This window comes from Thermobia domestica, unplaced genomic scaffold (genome assembly GCF_964235325.1).
Source record: "Thermobia domestica unplaced genomic scaffold, izTheDome1.hap1.1 HAP1_SCAFFOLD_743, whole genome shotgun sequence".
In the NCBI taxonomy this organism is placed as follows: domain Eukaryota; kingdom Metazoa; phylum Arthropoda; class Insecta; order Zygentoma; family Lepismatidae; genus Thermobia; species Thermobia domestica.
The window spans coordinates 59,545-87,022 of record NW_027656453.1 but is presented as its reverse complement, the minus strand read 5'-3'; the positions used below and the strand labels follow the sequence as shown (position 1 = coordinate 87,022).

Below are 27,478 nucleotides of genomic sequence, written 5' to 3'. Positions count from 1 at the left end.
CTGTTCAAACTTGATGACATCGTGATGTACAACGTGAGGTCTATCTGGAGTAAAGAGCGTTATTGCACTGAGAATAAGCATAATGTTTTCATCTGCTCGCCATCGAGGATCAAATGTTTGAAGAAACCTTTGGTGCTCTTGATATATATTGCCACGAGCTTCTTTCAGAACGGCTACTTTTATGTGATTTAATTGCTCTTGTGAGTGAGGAATCTAATAACAAAAAATGTTATACAAAGAAAATCAGTATTATTTATGAAAACACTTTGCTTTTCTAAAACAGAAAACCGTAATTGATAGACGTAACCTGAATTCCCAATCTTCCAATTGTAAAGCAGATGTTCTATCAACTGAGCTACCCGCAACACGACTACTTTTCAACGTTTGGCATTTTAAGAGCATGATATACTAAAAATAATAAAAATACCATTTTTCTTTTACTTGTTTTTCGTGAGTGAGAGGAGATAATGAAATGGAACTTACCACAATCATACATACTGTTATTCTACAACAGAAAATATGAACCTCAAGAATTTTCAGTGTTGCCATTCATAGAAATTACAGTGTTGCCAGAATAACATTTCCCCGGAAAGCTAAGTTAAGGCAACGACTAGAGGAACGAACTCAACTGCATTTGATTACCTATTATGTTGTCTCGGAATCCTGTGAACTACTTTTTAAATAATAGTTTTATTTAGTTTGTAATAAACAAAATAGTTTTAACATAGTTATTAAAATTATATAATAATGTTATTTAAAAAGCAGTTCACAGGATACCAAGAAACATGATACATAATCAAATGCAGTTGAGATTGTTTCTCTAGTCGCTGCCATAACTTAGATTTTGGGGGAAATGTTATTCTGGCAACATTGTAATTTCTATGGACAGCAACACTGAAAATTCTTCAAGGCCATATTTTCTGTTGTAGAATAACATTATCTATGATTGTGGTAAGTTGCATTTCATTATCTCCTTTCACTTATGAAAAACAAGCAAAAGAAAAATGGCCAATTTTGTATTATTTTTAGTATGTTTAGGCTCTTAATACTCAAGCTTCGACGAACAACTCATCTGCTAACAATTATTTGTGGAACGAATAAACTACATTTGTAGAAGGAAAGAAAAAACTTCAAGATAATAACAGAGTCTAGACGGACTTCTGCAATTGGATGGTCTGCAAATTGCAATTTTTCAGCAATTTTGTCTCATGGTACACGGTATAGAAGACGACGACTTTTCTTATCGTGAAGACATAAATTTCTAAAAGATAGCAGCAGGAATGCACAATTACCGCAGAAGAAAATATCACATTTATATATATATATATATATATATATATATATATATATATATATATATATATATATATATATATATATATATATATATGTCAATATTTGCGGTGCTCAACATAAAGAGAATTCAATATCATATGGCTGTTCTGTAATATTTCTATAATTTTTGTATAAAAACCTATTAAGACAATCATTCTATTTACAGATTTCTGTAATTCAGGAATAAGCTTATTATTTGTACTTCCGAGCTTTTGACTGTATCCTGGAGTCCTGGTCACAAAGGATAGAAAACAGGGGGAAAAGAATCAGGAAATAAAATGGAACAGATTTACCAAGGGAAAAGCGGTACTGAAACACACTTTAACGATCGCACATCAAATAGTGCTGATGCAAGCTGCAATATGACGGAGTCGTTTTGTGCGCTCTTTTGTTCTTTAGTGAAAGGTTGCCAGCTCGTGCCGTTATTTTTGTTGTTACACCAATGCTGTGCGAATTTTGTAATTACCGCTTCCCATTCATCAGTTAACCATCCCTTGTCTAAATTTAATTTTAATATTTTTAAATAAGTGTCTTTCTAACACACAAAGAGTTGAAAAGTGAATGACTAGATTGAAATACGAACCCAGGATCTTCGGCATGTCGTGCCGATGCGTTAAACACTACGCCACTCAGTCCGCTTCCCAGGACACCCACACACTCTCTCACTTTTGAAGTCGGTGCCCTTTATTTAGATAACATAGCTTGTACCACAACCAAGTTGTTGTGCTTATATAATCCAGTGTCCATATTCAGAACACCTCTGACGGTTGTATTATCATTATATTAATGAAAGGAGGGAACATTCAGATTTATAACACACCAAATCCTCTATAGATGTAAATTCAGTGATACACAAAGAGTGAAAAAGTGAATGACTCGACTGAGACTTGAACACGGGATCTCTGATTCCTGATCCAGTCATCCCCTTTTTCCACTCTTTGTGTATCATTGAATTTACATCTATAGAGGATTTGGTGTGTTATAAATCCGAATGTTCCCTCCTTTCATTAATATATAACGAGTCTCGACTTCATTTCTGGCACACATTTTTGATTGTCCTCTTTGTGTTGTGTTTCTTCTAGATATTTCAATAGACCTGACACCGGGCTTCCCCCTTCTGAATCCCTAAAATGCTCCTGGACACGGATCTTTATATTTCTTTTAGTTTTGTCTATGTAGCTCTCACGGCAACTGCATTTTATTTCATAAATACCTGACTTTCCACTGGGTTTCGTGTAATAACTCTTAAATTGGGTAATGTTCTTTTCTAAGGTTTAGGGTGTTTCAATACCGTACAAAAACGTATTGCATATAGATCTTATTCAATGCAGTTGTCAAAATTAAATTTGGACAAGGGATGGTTAACTGATGAATGGGAAGCAGTAATTACAAAATTCGCACAGCATTGGCATAACAATGAAAATAACAGCACGAGCTGGCAACTTCTCACTAAAGAACAAAAGAGCATACAAATCAGCTCCGCCATATTGCAGTTTGCATCAGCATTATTTGATGTGTGATCGTTGAACCTGACAAAGTGTGTTCCTACACCGTGCTTACCTTGGTAAGTTCGTTCCTTTTTATTCCCTGATATTTTCATTTTTCACTTCCCTGTTTTTATCCTCTGTGACCAATACTCCAGGCAAGAGTCGAAAGCTCGGAAGTATAATATTCAGGAATTACAGAAATCTGTAAGTAGACTGATGGTTAGAATTCCTGAGCTTGTTTCTACATTGTCTATTAAAACAAATTATGAACTTCCAACTTCATGGCATATTTACCTCCCTATTCTGAATTTGTGACCTTACATATTAGCTACGAATATCCGAGTTTCGGTTTACCTTGCCGAGTCCTCTTCGCTTGCGAAGTCACGACGAGCGATTACTTGTCACATTTGTTAGCAATCTAATCACCATTTCAATTAACGTGACGGTCGAGCGAAAAGGTCACTGTAGTACCCTACCACACACGCTAACAACTGAGTTTCTAGGGAGTCAATTTACAAAGTGACATGGGACGTCGTTAAGAGTAAACAGGAGTGGATGATACAGCTAGTACAAATTAAAAGTTTCGATTTAACACCATAACACTTAAATTTTTTGTATAGCGAAATAGTTCAGTGTAAAGGACAGATACGTTAATACACTGTAGTGATGCAAGTATCATGAACATATTGAAGCTATAATTTATTATATTAATAACTGTAAACTCCATAAAAAGAATCGAAGACCGTTTCCAGTTCAAGCAGGCTGTTAAAAAGTGACAGGAGAAACGTCTCATTATTATTCCAACAAAAGGACTTGCAGGAACCACTTTCTAACTTGAATGACCTACTGCAAAAAGCATGCATAATGAAGATAAATAAGAAAAAAAAAAAGTAATAAAATGCACAAGAGCAGGACAGGAAGGGACAAACGTATGGCTAGAGGGAGAGAAAATCGAAGATATTAAAACGTTCCCGTATTTAGGAAGTCTAATATCCTCGGTCGGAAGAAGTGAAAACGCCACAAGTTCAAGAATAGCGCAGGATAAATAGGAAACGAGGACTGCTAACATCAAGAAATGTGTCGTTGGACATTCGAAAACGATTTACTAAGACTCTGGTACGGCGCTCTACGGATCAGAGACGTGGACATTGAGAAAAGCTGAAATATTTATACTGAAAGCATTTGAAATGTGGTGGTGGCGCAGAATTTCTGTGCATATCATGGACTGAAAGGAAAAGGGATGAAGACGCACTAAAGGAAGCTAAGGAAGGATAACCGATCATGAAGATAATAGGAAAAATAAGAAACAGCATGCTTGGCAATCTTATTCGACATTCTGATTGATCACCGTGTTGACAGAGAGAAAGGCAGAAGGAAAACCAGGAAGAGAATATCTAGTTGTAATTACGAAGAAAAGACCTTATCAAAGTATAAAACAGCTCTCCCAAGGAAGAGAAAAGATTTAAAATTTCCATGTTGCCCACCAACTTATGGTTGAGGAGAGAAAGAAAACTATATTGTTGGTATCGTGAGGACCTAAGGGAACAGTCTGTTGAACTGGCAACATTGCTTTTTCATTTAACACAGAGCATCTTACCAACGTGGAACCCAAACAGCTGGTGTGATTGGAAAAATTCCACCACTGTAAATGGAAAAACAACTATTCCAAATATCTTTCCTCTTTTTACATTTTTCCCATCTTTACTCATAATGAAGTTGGCACCTCATTTTTGATACACTCTGTATAATAAAAAGTGTTTATGCCCCATGTTAAAAATAAAATGAAATTTTTGAGTTTTACGTCCCACGGTTATGCCGGTTAGGCTAAAGGAGACGGTGATGATGAGAGATGAATGAAATGGTGGAATGAAGAAAGTGGGAGGAAACGGGACAATCCCGAGAAAACCCACACACACGGTGTTTGTCCACTACAAAGTTCACCTGGCGGGAGCAGGGTGTGAACCCGAGACCCCAAACACCAGAGGTGAACGCTCTACCACTGAGCCACCGCGGCCCCTGCCCCATGTTAAATCAAAACTCTTAATCCTACTAGCTGTATCCACTCCTGCTTCATCTAAACTTCATAGATCTGAGATAATTAATGGAAAGTGTTTATGGCCCATACGTTAAATCATTGCTCATGGCCCATGTTAAATCAAAGCTCTTAATCCTGCATTTACTCTACCTGTATTTACTCTTGCTTAAAATAAAATCATGAACGGTTACCCAACAAAGATTAAAAATGTGTTTCCTTCAAGTGCCATTTGAGCTCAGGTTAACTCAAAAATGCATTAGTTTAGAACACAAACAAAGTTATACAATACCTTCCAGGAATCTCTATCTGGATCGTAAGTCATGACACTCCTCAAGAGCATAAGCTCTGTGCAGCCTCCTTTCATTAGAGCAACTTGGTCTTCTTGGCACATATTCTTAAAAGCGTTTATTCGTTTCGACATCTTAATAAGTCTTCTAATAGCAACAGCTGTTAAATTTATCACATCCAACAACACTGGGCATTCTCCTGTGCTCGTCTGCAAACATACAACAATGCCAATGCATTAGAACGATTATGTTCTTATCTCAAACATAATAGCGTGGGAGACTCCAGGCGGAAACTCATGTGGTTCGGATCCCACGTTAAGATGTAGGTGTACGTCTCATATAGCCTCGCTGCTGAAAAGGACGATAAACTCAAAATCAAATCAAAAACCTCAAACACATATATTATATTTACAATGTATTGAAACCTCACTTAACCGTATTAAGCACTAAATTCTATGAGTTAGAAACCCGATGACATATTGCCGCACAAACAAAAGTTCCTCATTCGATCTTGTTGCCAAACGAGTCCAGTCAAGACTGACCTAATATCATGCTTTATATAACCCTCACACATTTTCGTTTCGTCCAATACACAACGATACCCTCCTGTTTTGGTCTTAAGTGTTACTCAAGAAGAAAGAAAAAGAAAAAAATATATTTTACAAATATGTATCTCAATTTCATTATATTCTATGGGTTCTGTGATATGTCTTTTCCTCGAACATTTTTGCGAAGTACTGGTTTTTTAAATGTATTTTAATCCTATTTTTTGGAGTGCAATCCATCAAGAATAAGGGTGTTTCAAAGGGTTAATTCTCTCAAATTCTTACGGCTAGGATAACTGAAACAGACTGCATAGGTATTCATTTGGCAAAACTTCATCTATATAATTTCCGATACAAAAAATCCCCAACGTGAAGATTCGCTTAATTTAGATGGTAAAATTTGGCACACAAACTGTTAATTAAAAATAACCGAACAAATGTTTCAGCGTTTTCAAAAATTACATTCTTGACTTCTGAACAAGGGTAGGACGGAAGAATAAGTCGTACTGGCATTGGAAATCGAAACCGGGTCGTCCGGTTGGTACGAGACTATTTCCAAAAGTTTTCGGCCGGTAGAACAAAAGTTGGCGATAGAACAATTCATATAATATTCAAATTTCGAGCTCTTTATTCAGAAAATGCTGAATGCGAGGATTAGGTTACTTTCGAGCTTGGAACTGTAAAATTTGACACTTAAACTCTCAACACGTGTTTCAGCATTTCAGAAATTTCCTTTCCCAAGGGGCAAAAGAGGAGCAATTAAACAATACTCAAGCTTCCCAGTTTATATTCATTAAACCTTATTCTAACCGTGCAAAGAACGGGCGGTTCTGCTAGTATTTATATAATTCAATAATGATTTATTATATCAATCAATAATAAGATTCCGAAAATAACTTCTGTGAGATTTGCAAGCTCTATATAACGAGCTAGAAAATTTAATAATAATAATAATAATAATAATAATAATAATAATAATAATAATAATAATAATAATAATAATAATAATAATAATAGAAATAAACTGAACTCCCAAATTTCGCGCTACTTCTTTCTCGCAAGTAACTCCCCAATTGTATTCACGACGCTGGCTACACACCAAGGTGAACACTATCTGATGAATACGAACGGTCAGCCATCTTTCCTCTGACCAAACCCGCCACAGCTTGACTTCGCTGATCTCATGAGAAACGGTATTCCAGTGCGGCTAAGGCATTGGCAATAAATTTAACTAATTACAGAAAATGAACATGCAAGTTACAAAAAACATGAGAGTTGTTTGCGTTTAATTCCAGTTCATTAGTACTTTTATTAAGGTAGTGTAGAGGATATTTCCAAAAATTACCGGTCTAACATTGATTTCCAATATCGGCGTGATTTATTCTCCCGTTCTACCCTCGTAACAAAAGCGATTCAGGCCTTCATTCGTTTTCTCCCTAATGGTGGGTAAAGACAGCCGAAACGTGCCAAGGTCATGGAAGTGTGAAATCTTATTTCCATATCACACATGAGCCATATAGGTCTGTCCCGAATGGGGGACGTATCCTTACTTCTACCATGATTTTACTTTCGCTATTTTTTCCAGAAATTACTAGTACTATATACGTCACTATGTTCGGGTTATGTGTGTCACTGTTCGGAATGTATATTAACAATAGATACATTCCACTTCTTAATAATGTATTTTTTACACACAAAGTACATAAATAAACAATTTGTTCTACCAAAATGAAAACCATCAATTGGCAACAAGAGAGATTTTTTTAGCACTGTAAAAATTCATTTCCTTCCATTTTCTCGAAAATTACGCATAATAATTTAGAGTCTTCCATCTAATTTTGTTCAATTCTGTGTATTTTATCGATTGACACACTGTATATTTCTGCATCCAAGACGATCCCCAATATTTATAACGAAGGATTACAAAAAGTACATGTAAAGCGCATAGTGGGTATATTTTCAGAACTTCACTAAAAATCAAATCAGAGACACACCTTCCTTAGTCTTCGTTACTGCAAAGGTCCACTGAATCTGCGAACGTTCAAGGCTAAAGCGATAGGTAAAGCAGAGAGTAAAGTTGGGAGTTTAATGAAAGTTAGTGATGCTGCTCAGCAAAGAAAAATGAAATGAAATCTTTTAGTTTAACGTCCCATGATTATGCCTGTTAGGCTATAAGAGACGGATGATTAAGGCAACTGAATGATGATAAGAGAAGTGGGAGGAAACGGGAGTATCAAAATTTATGGACACGATACTGTCCACCACAAACCTACTTTGTCGGGAATCAAACCAAGGACCCCACGAACCAGACGTAAGCGCTCTATTACTAAGCTACCGTACCCCCTCCTTTCCTCTGTTCAGCAGAGAAAATCTCTGCATCATATGATGCTAAAGAGAGGCGACTCCACATTTTTTGTGCTCGAAATTCTGACAAAGAAAGCTCATCTTGGAATCAGAAATATACGGTATATCTATAGACAATATTACAATGAAACAAAAATATACACTAAAAGTTAACCATATTTTTGAGCCATATCTCATTACCCATACTGTGCACTGTCTTCTTGCTTTTGTCACAACGAAAAGTTTGATGAAGAATGCTTGATAAGGTATAACTCAGTAAAAGTTTCCCCTAATTCTTTTTTCGAAAACTACTCATGAGAATTTTCATTCAGCCGAATTATTTTGTTTAGCTCAATGAGAGTTATTAATTGGTGTATGTCTCGTCTTTGACATTTTTACCCCCCGTTAACTGACAATAATATAGTAGAACTTTTATGATTTAGGAAGGAATTAGATTTCTGGGTTTTCGGCATCAATGACCATGTTAGCCCCCAATCATGTATGAAGGATGGCGTCCCTCTCGGCGATCACATTAACAGAAGAAAGAGAAGGAAGAAATCGACCTCGGACCTATATGTCAGGTACCATTCCGGCATTTGCCTGGTATGAAGAACACCCAGGTAAACCTCATTCAGGATGGCTGGCCTGAAAAATCTTTTACACTTTTTCGACCGTGTTCCCAACGGGAATCGAACCCATGTAGAACTTTTTTGCTGAAGTCGAATGTCCTTTTTTCTAAATACCAAAGCTATCTGGAAACGAATCTCTAACTTAGGATATGAACCACATGTTTCACCACTGGAGATAAAAATGGTGAATCTTACCATCATTGCAACATTTACATGAAAAGGAAAATAAAGTGTATATTTGTTTTTCCACTTAAAAAGTACTTACCTTGAACCTACAATCTTCTCCTACAAGAGCCGTGAGGTCGTCGTCTAGCGGAGCCAAAAGTGCTTTGTTGGCGACAATAAGCTCGTTCAGTTTGGCTCTCTCCGCATCATTTAACTCCCGTGAACTAGACTGTGAACCCGCCAGAGAGCTATAAGCTTCGAACTCCAACTTAATCGCTTCGCTAAGGATAGACTCAATGGAGTCAGGTGCAACGGGGATTCGCCTAAAAATACAATTTAAAGAAATGTTAGAAGATTATTTAAATAATAATAATAATAATAATAATAATAATAATAACGATGAAGAGGAAGAAGAAACAAATAAGTTGAGTTGATTTTGAGTTTAACGTTACTTTTCAGCACGCTATATGAGACGTGGACCTACTGGTTAGCGTGGAATCCGAACCACATGAGCTCCCGCCGGGAATCGAACCCGGACCTCCCACGCCAAAGGCGCGTACGCTAACCGCTGAGCCACGGAGGAGCTCACATACATAGGAACAAAGTTCAGTCTCATATACCCTGTATTTAGCCAAAATTTGACACTGTTTCTGTATGCACAGTATTTCTGCTCCTAAATACAATGTCTTTCTTAACCCTAGAAAGCTAACACGTCGTAAATTATACAAGCGGGTTGCACCATTTTGATGTTCACTTCCCTTGATCGGCGACAATGGACTCGCCCGCTGAATTCCGTTTCTCACTGCGCCTATATTACAAGTCAGTATATATATATATATATATATATATATATATATATATATATATATATATATATATAGAGAGAGAGAGAGAGAGAGAGAGAGAGAGAGAGAGAGCTCAGTTTCCGGCTGTCCTTGTATTTGAAATCGTTAGTCGCTCGTAAGATCTACGATTTATTAGAAATATCGCTTGGATTTTTGTATATTTATTACTATTAACTTTTACTGTTACACTTTAATAAAGGTGTTGTTTTATTTTATAATTTTTATTGAAGTTAAGTTTAAAAAAAATGAATCGGAACAGTATTGATGATAGTGACCTCATTTTAAAATGCCTAAAGGATTATGACAGTGATATTTCGGACCAGGATATTAGTTCTGATGATGAACAAGTCTGTGTGAAACATGATATTGTTATGAACAGCGATGACTCTGATGCTGATCAACAATGTGGTGAAAATGGGTCAGAAACCTCTTTCCCAGCAGAAAATTCGCAATGAAAATCCACAGCAGTCTTATTGAAGCATGGCTCCAACAACAGGTTCAATATTCAATTTTACCACGAAAACTCCGGCAGTCCATTGTTAATATCCTGAAAATACCGCTGCCAAAGAAGAGTGTTGTCCAGCTCCAAAACCAGCCTCGCACAATTTGTGGGATTTGCCCTTCAGCAAAGAAGAGGATGATGTCACTGTACTGCTGCCGCTGTTACAAGCAGATTTGCTGAGAATATTTTGAGAAATGCTGTGTCTACTGTACGGAACAGATTTGAACAACCATATTTGCCACGAAAATGTTCACTACTACGTATTCTTACTAACCGCAATCATTAAAGTTCCATGTTGTACAATATATGTCTGTAGTTAAGTTTTGTAACCAGTCGTAAATTTCACGATATGTTAGGTTTAACGTAACATTTTGAACATGTTAGCTTTCTACATTAAACCAAAATATTCTAACATGGAGGAAAGTAAGATGATATCCCACTTCGTTTTTTTTTTTTTTTTTTTTTTTTTTTTTAAATTTTTATGAAGATATTTCTTGTCTTGAAACCTTAATTATTACAAGTAGCATGTGTGTCACTGTTAAGAGAAATTGTAACGTATATAGGAACCATCTTCTAAAATGTAACGATTATACATATATTTTACGTTACATTCCAGCCCACAGTCCGTGTAAAAATTTAAAATATGTCAAAACACGATCAAATTACATAAAATCAGACATACCACATTGAATCACTATTACCTTTTTATTCTCAAAACTCCATTAATTATACTTTTCTTTTACGGTTGTCATAGCAACGTTTTAAATATTGCTGTTATGGCAACTAAGAGTACCGATTATACACATAAAATCAACATATATTTTCAGCTACTAAGATTAAATCTTATATCTTTATATTTAGAATCAACAACATATAAATTCTTGTCTTCTTCTTCTTGTACACGATTGTGTACTTATACGCACCGTTGCCCAAAACCAAGATATAAAATAAAATAGATATACAATGTCGTTGTAGAATCAAATAATAATAATAATAGATACAACCTGTAAATTACGAGTTTATATCTTTCATATACAGAATTTATTGTAATCTATTCGGATAGAATAAAAACTATCAACTGCAATGAACGACAAACCTTTTACTGCCATAAAAATTAGTTTTTTTCTCGATTTCCTCGAGACCTAGAATCACAGTTTATAGTCAATCGTGCCATTTTGTGCAGCTCGAGATATATATATATATATATATATATATATATATATATATATATATATATATGTGCAACTCCGAAACTATCCCCTTTTGAGCACAGATCCATATGAACTTTTTTTTCTTACTTTGATGTAAGGAATCGGTTCCCAAAATACTGTGACACATTTTTGTAACACCCTGTATATATATATATATATATATATATATATATATATACCAAAAAAGTTCTTGCTGTTTTTAACCCACAAACGCCCAAGACCAGTTTTATTCGTTAGCAACTGCCTGAACAATACCGTGTTACATCGAAAACCTGAGAAGAAAACTGAACGAAATTCCTACAACAAGAGAACGGGTAGTGTGTCTGAAGTTGAACAACGGGGGTTTGGCTAACTGAATGATATAGTCCATGTAACGTAGTGAAAAATAAAGTGGGTCACTGGTGGCACAAGGAGCGTTTGTGGGTTAACAGGGTTGGCTGGTTTAAACCAAAAAACGAAAAATGTTCGTTAAAGCGTAAGTGTTCGTAAAATCTTGACGAATATACATTTGTAGGTTATCATGTTTCATTCCTGTCTATTATTCAGACCTAAATTCGCCGTTCATTACTCAAAGAGATTATACTACAAAAGCAACTTTTGTTTTATTGTAAGATAATGAATGTTTCTTTTGTGATATTTTTTTATAGTTTGTTATTGTTATGCAATTGCAATCAAAGAAAAATTCTGAATATTGTTTCGTTTTAATAATGTATACTACTGATAAAATGCATCGAAATGCCGTACTTTGGAGGGGGGGGGGGACAAGCAAACCCCATGAGAGGCATTTATTGAAATCTGAAGTATTTTTGGTATCTATTTATGATAAACGCGTCAGAGCCAAAGTGGACTCAAATAATACGTATCTCTATTCACTTTATGCAAATTAAAATTAAAAATGAAATGAAATCTTTGAGTTTTACGTCCCACGGTTATGCCGGTTAGGCTAAAGGAGACGGTGATGATGAATAATGAATGAAATGGTGGAATGAAGAAAGTGGGAGGAAACGCGAGAACCCCGAGGAAATCACACACGGTGATTGTCCACCACAAAGTTCACTTGGCGGGGGCTGGGATCGAACCCGGGACCCCAAGCACCAGAGGTGAACGCTCTACCACTGAGCCACCGCGCCCCCATTATGCAAATTAAGTCGTTGTATTTCTTTAACTTGAACTAATAAAAGTCGTAGGAAACTAACTTGGACTAAATTAGTTCTTTTCTACTCTGCAGTATTTTGAAATTGTCCATATGTAATTCTGTATAATGGTTTCACTTGTGCAACTGTTTATCTTTTTGTCCTTCTGAAATGACTCTTGACAATTAACAAGTAGGTAAAGATCAGTATAACGTATTTTTATCAGGAGTCCTTCATGAATGAGTCGGCAGACGTATCATATTTGTGGCCAATTAGTCCCGGTTTCGAGTTCAAATGGAGGACAATTTCTCTCGGATGTAGCCGAGAAACGATTTGGATTCCGCTTTAAGCATATGTGACCTCTTCCAGCGTAACCCGGTTGCTGCTTGATAACTCCAAGGCGAAACAAACTTATTTCCGTCCATATGTGATACAAATACATAGAGCAAATTATTTACACCAAAAAAAAAAAAAAGGTTTAAACAAAAAAAAAACGGGTTTTATGTTGTTGTTTTTTAAATAAAAACCATGGTTTTTGCCAACCCTGGTTTTTAAGGTCCCATGCACTCACAGAGAGGTACGTGCCTGCCAAGCGATCGGGAGTTAGTGTGACCATTGCCCTTCAGTAATACAGGTAATAAAGGCACGCTGTGCACATACAGCAGTCATAGCTCGTCCAGTGTCGAAGAGAAATGGAGGTATTAACCTATAAACTACGGGATATTTTGTTTTCAAAATACCCTGTTTCTTGTCTTAACTACGGATATTTCGATTTCGAAATGGTACTACAGTAACTTTTGTAACACGTTTCGTTTCATATGTCTTCGATAAATGGAAGTGAAGAAATGGATTTCTTTGTAATGTAGTTTAAAGGTTTATAAATTACCTCCGTAGTTTAAAGGTTAAAGAATTTACCTCCGTAGTTTAAAGGTTAAAGCAGCTTCTTCGCGTGTGTTTGTATGATTTTAAAGTGGGTCTGTTAGCTGCCGCATAATACCTTGAACGGACGCACCGCTAGACATTGGTCCCAGAAACTCAGTTCGGGAAATGTGAGCCTTTCGTATGAATCTCACAGTGGACGACCACATATGTTGGATGACGAGGCTTCGAAAGCAGCCACCGAGGAAGACAATGGTCTAACGTATGTGAACTTGAAGAAAGGCTCCATGTTTCCCCTGAAACAGTGAGACTGTACCTGAATGAGATAGGGAAGCCATACAAGTTAAGCAAGTGGGTAAACTATACACTCTCGGCAGCCAATAAGCACAACGAATAACAGCTTGTTTATCCTTGCTCACTCGGCACGTGAGCACACCCATCTTTGATCGCTTGCTAACTGGTGACGACACTCCCAAGCGTACCAGACATTGGTTGTCGCCACGTGACCCTGTTCCTTACATCTAAAGACCACTCTGCATCCATGAAAGATCATGGTCTCTGTAAGTGGAAATGTCAGAAAGTGGTATTACGAGCTCCTTCCACCTGGTCAGACCATCATGCTGACCTCTACTCACAGCAGTTGCAAAGAGAGTACCGTGCATTTCGGCAGAAGGAGCTGGCATTACTGAATTGCACGCATGGGTATGCTGTTCCTCCACAACAACATTAAGCTATATATGGTAAAAAGGGCCCGGAGGACCCTTCAGCAATTTGGCTGAGAGACAGTGTGCCATGCGATATTCACCAGACTTGCGCCAACAGATTACCACCCGTTTCATTTCCTCGATGACCACCTCCGTGGAGATCCTTTGAAAATGAGAGAGACATGCGGAACGCACTCACGGACTTTTTTCCATCCACGGCCGCCAAGTTTATCACCAGGGTATCATGTTGCTGCAGGAACGCTGACAAAAGGTGTTGGATGCTGATGGAAATTACTTCAAAGTCTAAAGGTACGTGTCCATTATGTTGTTCTTTGCTTATCACTGCTCTAGAACGGCAAGAACATTTTTGGTTACCTTGTAGTACGTGTTAACCAGGTATGTTTAGTTAAATTTAAATATCTGAAATCTTCTCATTATACCTGTTCCACTTATACTCAATCTAAACTTCTTTCAAAATGACAATACTATATATTAAAATGAGAAACACTAACCTTCGTATATCTTGTATTTTGTCCCGTACTTCCTGTGTGATGGTGTCCTCCGTGGAGATCCTCCTACTCTCCATCATCCCCTCTTGCAGAAATCCCCATTCAAATCCATAATGAGACTTTTGTTGAGGTGCTGGTGACGCCTGCAGTATAACTGACGACGGAGCTTCGGGTGAGGCACACGGAGAAGTTTTAGGGTTAATCAGAGATGACAACAGAGGCATACTGCCTAGTTCGGTATTTGTGTCAACTCCTTTCCCTGACGAGGACGAGGGTTGTGTCACGGGATTCAGAATCGATCGAAGCATTGAGGGAACAACTGACGCATTTGGGGCTGGATTTGACTTATTAGAAACTGAAGACGTTACCACTGACTCAGTGTCACCTTTCGATGTTGGGGATGTGATTACACTAACTGCGATATGGGAACTTGTGGAGAGCATAGTCGATTTCGCAGAGGAAGTTGTTACCTCTGAAACCGGAACAGAACTTACAGGTTGTGGAACGCTAGCAGTAAAACTCGATGATGTGCTTGGCTTATTGCTTTGGGAATTTGGGGACAAGGAATCTTCTGCGATGAGAGCTGTGGGTAAAGTATTGGGACTATCCGCGTTAACTAAATCTTGTGAGCTATGGACATCTACTTGATCTTTTAAGCGAGGAACTTTGGCTGCTACTGACTCGTCTGGGTTGGATTCGGGCAGACCTGTCAGCTGGACTGGCTGTGTACTCTCAGAATCCATTTCATCACTTTGTACAATCTCTTTGGCACCATGTTTCGTAGGTTTCTCCTGTTGCCTTTTCGCCCTATTCTCTTCTATCTTCTTCTTCTTTTTCTTCTTGTCTTCCTCGGACATGATCCACTCCTTCTTCATGCCAATTGTAAAACATTTTTTCAGGCGACATTTCTGACAAAAGCGTCTGGTTACTGTGTTAATTTCACAGCTGTTGTTGAATACACATTGGAACTCCTGAAATAAAGGATTTTATAATGATTTCTTACCTTTGAAGACGCAGAGAGAAAATCATTCCAGAAAGAAATTAAACTACACAAAATAATCGGCGAGACTATAATTACTAATTGATACGATAGAATGCATATCTATTAACAGTAAATAAAATTTGTCATACGTTGAAACACCCAAACGACATGAAATCTGTGAATGTTTCGAGATAATCGTCAGTTCTTCCTCAGCACATCTACATTATCATCATCATAGGTATTCTGCCATTACTGTCAGGTCACTTGCTGCTACTGAGAAGCTTCCATGCTCCACGGTCTTTGGCTAACCTCTTCGTGTTCACGTATGATTTTTCTGTTTTTATATCGTCCATTAATTGTAGTCTCCTTCGCCCCCTCCCTCTCTTTCCTGCCACCATACTCTCTAACATATCCCTCATGACACAGTTCCTTCTTATCCAATTTCCCAACCAGTTTCTCTTCCTATTCTTAATAATCTAAAAGAGTTCTTTCCTCCCCTACCATTTCTAACACCCTCTCATTCGTTTTCCGCTCTACCCAGCTAATTCGCTCCATTCTTCTCCACACCCACATTTCGAAAGTTTCCAGTCGTTTCTCATCACTTTTGCATAATCTCCATTTTTATGACCCACACAGTACAATACTCTACACGAAGTATTTTGATGCTTTTTCTCAACTCTTTATTCAGGGTCCTACAAAACAGTCTTTTCTTTCTCCTGACGGCTTCTTTTGCCATTCCTATCCTTGCTTTATTTCACGTTTGCATTTCATATCATCACTAATAATACTACCCAGGTATCGAAAGCTAGTCACCTGTTCTATTTTCTCCCCTCCTACATCTAGGTCTATATTAGACACCAACCCCTTCGTTCCAATCATCATGCCTCTTGTATTTCTAACATTTATTTTCATCCCATATTCTTCACAGCCCTTCCTCAAGTTTTATAACATCTTATTGATTTTCTCTTCAGATTGTGACATCTACATAAAAATACTGAATTCTGGAACGGAGAACATGAAAAAGATTAATTCTATCGAACAAGTACGTAACAACGTACGTGGTTCATAATTTTTATTCATAATCTTATTTCACAACAAGTACTTCTTGAATACTTCTGTCCACCTACACTCATATCCAAAATGATTGTCGCATATCTATAACTGTCTTCTTGTAAGAATATAATTTGATTATGATTTTGCAGGATACTTTTAATACTGATACTATGTGTATAATCGGGAAATGTATATTTGTGGTAAATTTCATAGGAAAAGAATTATAATTACGAAAATTAGAATGAGTAAAACAAAATGTTGGTAAATAGACAAGAAAGTTTTATTTTCATTTTATTGTTCTTATTTACTGCTCTTTTGGCATGAAATTTGCCACATACATATCTTTGCGATTGTACACATACTAACATTATTAAGAAATACCAGGCGAATTCGTTATCAAATTATATTCCTACAACAACATATTTATAGACATGCGACAATAATTTTGGACATGAGTGTACATAACATTATTATTAGTCTGTTAATACTGCTGTTGAAAACTGATAATTGAATGTTAGTTTAAGATCGTCAATTGAGTGGTTATTTGTATTCTAAGTAGAAGTACATATCAATTAGATCTTTTTATTATCCATAAATTACGAAGAGAAGGAAAGCTTACTCTCGGATTAAAAACTTATCCTATCAACTTTATTGTAGAGGACGCACAAGCAGAGAATTTCATGCAGCATGTCTCATATATAAGGACAAGTTTTCTCTAGATGCGCCGAGGGAAGAGTGCCTCGAAATTGTTCACAGATTTGATGTCTTTTGGATGTATTAATGTGTGGATTTTTACTTACTGGTAATCCACGGGATTCAACCAATATCATCATAATGAACATTCACATGTCTTATATATAAGGACAAGTTTTCTCTAGATGCGCCGAGGGAAGAGTGCCTCGAAATTGTTCACAGTTCGATGTATTAATGTGTGGATTTTTACTTACTGGTAATCCACGGGATTCAACCAATATCATCGTAATGAACATTCAATATTCCATTGTAGGTACTAATATCACAAAGTCTACAATCTACTTTGTAAAACATAAATTCATTCTTATCTTAATCGTCGCTGAGAATGTTGAAACATGTTACATAAATTGTTAAGGTAAGAGAAAGAGTATAATGCTGTACACAAGTGAAGGAAAAGAAAGAAAACAAACAAATAAAAATACTACGAAGAATGTGCATAAAAGATTTAAGTTAAATCAGTCATAATTAAATAAATGCTTGGAAGACATATTCATCTAAAGAAAAATGCTAAAAGAAATTATACAAAACATGCTATCTGCCAATTGGCAGGTCCTGGGACTACTTTTTCTTCTTCTTCTTAGGATCAGGATACCCTGTATTCCTATTGAAAATGGATGAAATATACACTTTTGGATTGTGTATGCGTGACTTCCTTTACGGTGATAAGGACCACCATCCACAGCTTCTGGAATTCGAACTGGGGGCCTCTGGAAATTTGGCTTTTTCGCGATTTTGGACAGCCGCCCTAGCTCTGAAATTACGCACTTTTCGCCATAGGTCCATATAAACTTTTTCTGTTATTTTGATACAAGGAATCACCTCTTACAATTTATCGGTATATTTCATTAACATCTTACATATATATATATTAGAAATCTTACCTTATTCTTTAAAGCGTTTCTTCTGAAGAATGCCTTACACGATTCACATGTTACAGCATTAAAATTATATCCTAGCGCCCTGTCCCCACACACGCCGCAAATCTTTAATTCTCCTTTATTATTTTGCACGAGAGAATTGGCGTTCTCCATGTAGCTCAATCGAGACGGTACAGTAGGACATCTACCCACGGGAACTTCAGTAATACTATAATAATTAAAAAAAAAAATTAAGAAAGAAAACGAGATTTAAATTATTATCTATAATGTAAATAACGGGAATGGAGATTCAATAGCATTACTTAAATTATAACGTCGTTTTAAGATGTGAAACCTCGTATGTTCAATTTGTTATATTTTTCAGGATACGAAGAAACGTCACTATATCTATTCACAATATTAATATTTCAGATCTTCTAAAGGTACTTTATCCTTTAAAAATACGCTAAACACGTGCCCCTACTCTTTTATTCTTGTTGCTGTTATTGTCCAAATATGCCGGCGTTTACCAGGCCATTTAACAATGTGACAATTCTTACATTGGAGAAATATAGGAACTAGCGTGAAAGAGAACCAAAGTTCACGATTTTGCGGACTGTGGTTTATGAAAATATCTAATTATAACTAAATACAACTTAAAATAAGTCAAAGTTGTTAACAAAACGTCATCACAAATAGAAACAAATGTGTTTTGAGTCAGAACAAAACACACAACGTTACATTTGCTCAAACAAGACCTCGATAAGAATTGAGATTTAGTTATAAACAGCTTCATTAAAGAAAGAAAAAAAAATCCAACTCCTTGACGTCATCCTCGGTACCTGTACGTTATGAAATTTTTACATTGATTCGCAGACTTACAATACCGTTATCATTCCTGTCCGTAGGAAAAAAAAAAAGAAAGAAAAAAAAACGCCCATAATTCACGACACCAAACACTACCTTTGACTTTCAAAATCCCACAATGTGTAGCCTTTGTAATTTCTTTGATTATAAAATTCTGGGATGAAAGACGAACTTCTTTTAAATCCGTGCCCACAAACTAAAGTCTTATCTGGGCTAGAATTTTCACGAAAACTGTCAGAAATTGCTCCCTGGTGTTTTAGTTGCCAAGAATTGTTTTAATTTTTTTTAATATTATATTTTTAAATTCTAGTCCAGGTAAGACTAGTTTATGGAGACATTTTTTTTTCTTTCTTTCATCCATAAATTTGTAATCAAAGAAACAAGAGGCTACACACTGTGGGACTGCATTTCAGTGCATCAATCCTTCAAGTGAGAGATTTTATAATAAAGTCAAGCTACTGTTTGGTGTAACGAATAATAAATATGGTTTTTCTACTGACAGGATTGATAACGGTATTGTGAGCCTACGAGTCAACGTAGAAATTCCTCAACGAACACATATTGAGAATGACAAAGAATCATTGAAACAAATACATAAAAGTTTATAATATAGGTCCTTAAGTGAGTTCAATGGTGGAAGCACCCAAAGCTTCAGAAACGTTAGCGTCAAGAACTTTGAAAACGAAAAGAGTTTCGGAAACGTTAGCATCATCGGCTTTGGAAACGAGGGACGTTAAGAGCTTCAGAAATGCTGGGATCAAAACCTAAAACACAAGCGAAAAACCAAAAACCGATTCCTCACCTATGTGTGAAGTCAAAAGTTTATTTCATGTCAATTAGGTAAACAGGAATCAACATAAATTTGTCACACATGCTCTAAAAGAAATGCAACAGGACTAACGAGTTTCGGTCTAATCAAAAACTTCGATTTCTCGTAAATTCCTTCCATTTCACGTTCACACTTGAATTTCAAAACCCGTCACTGTATAATAAAGAAAATAAATGATTTTGCGTACCTTGGGTATTTTTGCTTGTATTTCAATCACTTTTATTCTGTGGGCTTCTTCGGAGGAAATTACACGTACCTTATGAGGATTTGATATAGTAGGAAGTTACGATTTGGTTATTTGTTCACTTCCTCATGAATATTCCACTGAAGACAATTTCTTTCATATTTTACACTGCCATCGTTATTTTTCTTAATGACTTTACATATATTTTCATAATTGATTGTTGAAATTCGTAAGAGTTTCACAAGTGGACTTTGGGAAGTTGTCTCCTGTGGAACACTCTAAGGAAGTGGGGAAATTACCAACACGTAAATTCCTACTCGAGCTAATCCTTGTACGGCAATTTCCTCCGAAGAAGCCCACAGAAGAAAAGAAAAGCGAGTGAACATAAGAATTAGAAAAAAATAAAATCATTTACCTTCTTTATCATACATAATTTGCCAAAATAATATGAAAACTAACAAATCATCAACTCCTATAATCCATAATTCACATAAACAATTAGATTTTCTAGTACTCGCCTTGTTCTCCCCTCTTTTAACGCTGAATTTAACAATACTATGGCCATCATAACGATTAACAGTAACAGCAACATAACTCTCTGTTAGTAAGTAAACCTCAATCATTACAAGTTTCTAATTAACAGTTGGTTGGTTGGTTATTAATAAACCACTCTGAGATACCTCCGCATTAACGAAAATTGCTTCATCTTCTCATTACCTTTGATCTTACAGAAACATGCACAAAAAGAACAAAGACTCCACTTACCCATATGAAGAGTATGGTCTGTGTGTTCTATTCAATTGAAACAAATATTCGCAATGATCTTCAAGGAAAAGCTGCCCATAACCCCCATCCAATATATTCTGTAATAAAAGAAAGTTCACTATCAGATTATGCAACTACCTGATTTAACTGAAAAATTTAAGGTAGTAAAAAAAAGAAAATTACAGTACAACCAAATGTTCATTAAAAAGCACTTACCCCCAAAAGCACCCAGAATTACCCAATTCTAAACGTTCCAGCAAACACATATGGTAATAAGTTGCTGCTCATGATGAGGTATAAGGGAAGATTTATTAAAGACTACTGGAATTACGAGAGTTATGATATTTAGAAGAAGATAATCGAAAAAATGAAGTTTCATATGCAACGTTGCTTTTCTGAAATGGTCTGTGCTGAGGAAGGCAATAACCTTTGGCCGAAACGTTCACAACTGGATAATTCTGGGTGTTTTTGGATTCAGTATTCTATTAATGTATATAAATATGCATTGTATTAAACCTAGTTAGAACACATCTTTGTTTTTCAAAAGACAGATCAAAAATACATCAAGGTTAGTCGGGAAAATAATAATTCTTCTGCATAAGCCTGAAAAATAAAAATAACATCTTCAATATGATGAAGTATGTGGGACTGCACTATACACACATCAATTTACAGGAAGCCAATTGTCTGGATTATCCTTTATATAAAGAAAGCGAAATTCTTCAAGCTAAAAATACCTTACTTTGTATACAAATCTGAAATGTCTACTGGTACTAAAACAATAAACAGGTGAATATCTCAATGTACAACATATATTAAGCCTCATCAATTCTCATGAAAGGTTACTCTTTTATATAACCGAATTATTATTATTATTAATTATTATTATTATTATTATTATTATTATTATTATTATTATTATTATTATTATTATTATTATTATTAAGTATTCTGCCTGTTGGGAGGTCCTGGGACTAATAAGCAATTTTTTATTTATTTTTTTCTATTTTATATTTTAAGGTTTGGCCCTGGAAATTTCTTCCACGTTCCTTAATCTCCAGCTTTTTCTTTTAATTCCCAATATTTTCATCAATCACTTGTGTCCTTCTTCCTATTCCTCGCCTTCCTTCTATAGCGGTACGAAGACAACTTCTTCGCAAGATGTGTCCAATCCAATTCGCCTTCCTACCAAGGATGCTGGTTAAAAGGGTCCTTTTCTCTCCTATCTGCTTTAAAACATCTTCGTTTGTTACTCTCTCTCCGTCCATTTTATCTTCTCAATCTTTCGCCAACACCACATTTCGAAGCTCTCTAAATATTTCTTCTCTAACTTCCGTAATGTCCAAGTCTCTAGAACATACAGTTCGATGCTTCATAACCGACTTCTTCTTAAGTCCAATATTAAGGGCTGCTAGTTAAGAGTGGCCTTTTCTTGTTTAATCCTTCTTTAGCTATGGCTATTCTTGCACTGATGTCTTTAGCGCTACAAGCGCCTTTCGTTAAAATATTTCCCAGATACTTGAAATTATCGACTTCAAGTTCTCTTTGTTTTACTCTGATCCGTAAGGACTCGTTTCCACGAGATATTCTCATAACTTTCGTTTCTTCAATGTTCATTTCCATTTCATATAGTTTCCCAATGTCAACTAGGCCTATCGTCTCCTGTAGTCCTTCTTCGGTTCTACAAAGGGTGTTCAAAAAGTTTTGCACAGTGGTCTCTATTTTTTTATTTGTTGCAGGAGGAGAATGAAATTTTTTGTGAACATACCTGGAACATTTAGCTATAAACTGGGCCTACTCAATGTAGCCTCCATCAGCTGTGACGCATCTGGTCTAATGTTCTTTCTATGATGTAAATGCACTTTGGTAAAATTCTGGGGATTGACTTACACACCATCGCTGACACAGGAAATAAGGTCTTTCTCAGTATCAAATGTTTTACCGCGCAGGTGGGCCTTCACAGACGTGTTTTGCTCTCATGTTCGGACAAAAGCAACCATGTTTCATCCTGGGTAATGACGCTGTCAAAACACTGTTTCCACTCTTCAGTAAAGGTCGTCATGAGATCCTCGCACACATCCTTCCTCATCTTTTTCATTTCTCTTGTCAATAATCTAGGCACCCAACGTGCACAGATTTTTCTGTACCCTAGTTACCGTACCACTGATACCACACTACCCAATGACAAACCAATCATTTCAGCAAGCTGTCGTGTCTTCACGCATCTGTCATTTTGGATGATTTGATTAATGGTCTCCTTATTCACATCACTCACTACCGTCGATGGTCTACCGCATCGTGGATTGTCCAGTAGAGAGAAATCACCTCTGCAACCACCGCTGGATACTGCTGCGATCCAATGTGTCTTCCCCATAAACAGAGAGCAACTTCCTGTGAATCGATGTGGCCGTCATCGCCGGTCTTGAAGAGAAACTCCAACACGACCGTTGTCGCAACCTGACATCTACTTCACGGTCCATTATGGCTCACCTGTAAATAAAAGAAAACACTTTTATATACTAACTTATAACTAAATGTTTCAAGTATGTTCACAAAAAAATTCATTCTCCTTCTGCAACAAATAAAAACATTAGAGACCACTGTGCAAAACTTTTTGAACACCATTTGTAGATATTATAATAACCATATCATCTGCATACCAGATCTGATTAATGATCTGCCCTCCAATCATGAAATCTCCACTTCCCATCAATGCTTCCTTCACCAAACACTCACTGTAAACGTTGAATAACTGGGGTGACATGCTACATCCTTGTCTGATACTTCTTCCAGTCTCCATGGTTTCTCCTTCATTCAAGTGAAATTTCACTCGTTGTCTTAGGTGGAGGTTGCGAATAAGTTGTCGGTCTCTCCAGTTGACCCCCATTTCTTTAAGTATTTTCAGGAGTTTGGTCCAATTGATTCGCTCGAAAGCTTTTTGCCGTCGATGAAACCAGAAACACAACTCTTCCTTTACGTCAAGAACCGAAACATAGGAAAGTTTATTCTGCGTTAAGGAATAGAAATAAGTGAGTACTTTAGTTATATTGAAGCACGTATTCCATGTTTGATATGTTTGGTACTGCTCGAAAACAACCAAAATTAAAGTTTTTTTTTTCTTTCTTTTTTTTTTTTTTAAAGTTTGAGCGCTAGTAATAAAATGTGAAAGTAATAATATAGTGATGAATGGAGCATCTATTTTACTTCATGAACGACTAAATACGATGGATTTTGTCACGTAGTAATAGTTCAACAGAAGGTAACAACCTTCCTAACCAAAACTTTTACAATTGAATTGTAAAACTTAATACATTTTTGAACAGACTTTCTGGCAGCCTCAACGAAACGGGAATATGTTAACATACGAAGTTCACTACTTGGGTACATTACCGCAGATGGCAGCCCCGAAATACAAAATTTACAGAGAAATGAATAAAATCAGATGAAATGTCAGCATGAAAGTAACAAAAAAAAAAAAAAAAAAAAAAGTAATAAGTCACCAGTGTTGGGTGATTAATTAGGGAGAAAAATAAAGTTAAATTCTAGACTACATGAGTCCACGTAGGACGTGTATGGTGCAGTAACGGAGGGAAAAAAGAAATGTAGGGTGGAAATTAATAAAAGGAGTTTCAATTGAACAAATGTGTTGAAATGGAGCAAAATTTTAGGAGCTAGCCCATTTTAGGGTGCATAAATTTGTAAAATTCATGGTAATGTATTACCTGATTTGACAATAGGATTGTATAAGTAATCAAAGTATATCAGGATCTTACCTCTTACCTGTATAATAAAATAGAAATACGAGATTGCAAGTGTGATCTTTAGCACGTAATACTCCACAAGAAAGACATGATGAAATAAAGTGGTATGTCAAGGTAGTGTACAAAGTGGTCATAAAAGCGTCGCAAAACTATGCCAACGCAAGACATGTGCTATTATACCATAGTGTTCCTCCACTATCTTCGTTTATGCATATACTCACAGTCCCTGACGCGCCTGCTCCCTACGGACACGTCTCCCTCACTACCGCTTGGGCCTTCCTCTGCACTCCTGCCCTGACTTGATTAGATAGCACTTGTGCTTTTTAGTGACCATCTAGTACAAGTTCGTTTGTGTTTTAAGTTAAATTGTGTTTTATGCAATGCAGTTTTTAAGCCATATGTGCATACCCTGTAGTCATACTCAACCCTCCTGAAGACAATCTGCACCCATTAATGCCAATTCCTTCCTCAATAAACACTTTCTAAGGCAGTAAGAATGTATTTGCTGCTAAGAGTTCATATCCTATCCTAACTATATATAAAACTACATGAAGTGACATAAGTTCAAGGGGTACTTCCGGATGACGTGGAAAATCGAAATTTGGCATGATTGTAGCTTTCCGGGACTAACCCACAGGAAAATTGCCAAAAGTGAATATTTTTAATTTTTAAAGAGTCTAAAGGGGAGATGAAGAATTTCCCTATGTTATTTAAATGGGTCTTTTTTGGACTTATAATCTCATATTTTAGGTACTGAAATTGAAATACAACTTGAAATTCGGCATGCTTGTACGTTTTCGTTAGCATTACCTCAGTACATCAGTAAAAATCAGTACATCAGTACCTCAGTACATCTTTTAGATAGCTGACATAGGGAAAGAAACTTGAAATTCGGTAGAATTGTGGGTTCAAGAGGTGCGAGGCCGCAGGCAGAGCAAAGTAAGGAGTGGAGGGCGAAGCCCCCAGCTGGGCAAATTCAGCAAATATGAAGAGCAAATGCACGAAATTGACTATTGATGCAAAGACTGATACATAAGAGATGCGAGGCCGTAGGCCGAGCAAACGCGGGGTTTGGGGGTAGAGCCTACAGCTAGCCTGAGGCTAGTTTCATGAATATAAGTATTCCCTTGTATGATAACGTAATACAGGGAAAAAAAGTATTTTCGTGTGCGTTTTGTAATCTTTGATGTCCCAGGGACATGTATTTGATAGGGGACTTTACCCCCAAGCACCGCTCTAAAAGTTTTCTTACCTAATACTGTACGTAGTAGTGTTGTTTATAGTACAGTGCTGGTTAGAAACATGAGGGGGTAAGGAAAAATAAAAATGAAATTTTTGAAGATTACGTCCCTCGGTTCTGCCGGGTAGGCTAAAGAAGACAGTGATGATGAGAAATGAGTTGAATGAAGAAAGTGGGAGGAAACGGGAGAATACAGAGGAAACCCACGCACATTGTTTCTCTACCACAAAGTTCACTTGGTGCGAGTTGGGCTCGAACCTGGGACCCTCAAAATGGAAAGCTCTACCACTGAGCCACTGCGGCCCCGTGAGAAGCTAAGGATTCATTATTTTCGTTATTTCTGAATAGTGCGTGGTTTGCAACACTTAACTGTTATAATGTATCAATTTTGCACGGTAATACAATACAGATGAATACGTATCTAGTGAAGAGCAAAGAAATCGAAAGATAAGTAACTCTCAGTAAGGTACAAAAAAAAAAAAAAAAGTAATACAACATTGAAAACTGTTTCATGTGGGTCTAATCCGGGGCCGACCTTGCGGAAGATTACTCTACTACTTTCGTAGTAATTATTTGTAAAGGTATCACCACATACCAACTTTTTTGAAACTGGGGTGTCAGAACTTTTTAATTAAAATTCGTACTCTCTTGCTATATTTTCTGTATTCTCGATGGTTTAGGACAGGATAGGTTAGGATTTTTGGATTTTAGAGGCCAGAATTCTTTGCTTAAAATTCGTACTTTTTTTCTTATATTTTCTGTGCCTTTGATGGTTTAGGCTAGTTTAGGTTACTAATTATCCTACGTAACATCAACTCATTTCTCCTGTAAACATTGTGTTTTTTACCTGATTTTGGCCCCCGAATTCCAAAATTATCCCCTTTTCTTAAACTCAAATATTGACTGATTATACTGTTACATAACGACTGTAATGAAGCTGACAAAGAAACAGCAAATTCTGAACTCGAAGCCATACCGTATACAATTTGTTGCTTTCCAACAGACATATGTTCCTGGTAAGATATTCTATTTGACAGCAACTGTTAATGATTTATGCTAATCGAAGCTCCATCAGGAACTTCCTTCTGTTTTAACATAATAATGCAAACCTTTCTTATAACACATATCACATCATTAAACATTCCTCTCATAGCTAAACGGGTAAACTACCCCAGAACTGCTACATTTCTACATAGTTTGTTTTCTCCTTATAACTATCAATGAATTAATTAAAGCACTTCACACTCATTGCTGTACTGTATGATTATTCAAATTAATTTGCGACAACTAAAAAAAAATTCAAGATAAGTAAAATACTGTGTTCATTAATAATTACGGAGCTACAGATCTACATAGTTAACTTGCAATTACCAATGCATAAGTTTATTCTTAATGCTCATTTTAACCTTGTTTGATTGTATGAGCAAATTAAATCACAAGACAGATACATATTTTCGACAATTAAAGTACAGTACACAATATTGTAATTCACTAAAGCAGAAGTAATTCCACTGTTCACAAATCACAATCACCAGTGCGCTTACTTAACCTTCACTTGTTTTCAATCCTCTCAACAAC

The 27,478-nt window shown here is 36.4% G+C and overlaps 1 protein-coding gene across 2 annotated transcripts; it reads right to left on the bottom strand.

Annotated features, from left to right (window-relative positions):
• On the bottom strand, window positions 1-27,478 carry Hr96 (Nuclear hormone receptor HR96; the record flags this gene model as incomplete). 2 transcript variants are annotated; one of them, XM_081747849.1, is given in 7 exon segments in its annotated part: window positions 1-213; window positions 5,147-5,353; window positions 8,927-9,149; window positions 14,613-15,580; window positions 18,279-18,483; window positions 20,900-20,997; window positions 27,450-27,478. In XM_081747849.1, coding segments are annotated over 5 exon segments (1,761 nt in total), but the record flags the coding sequence as incomplete, so codon positions are not given.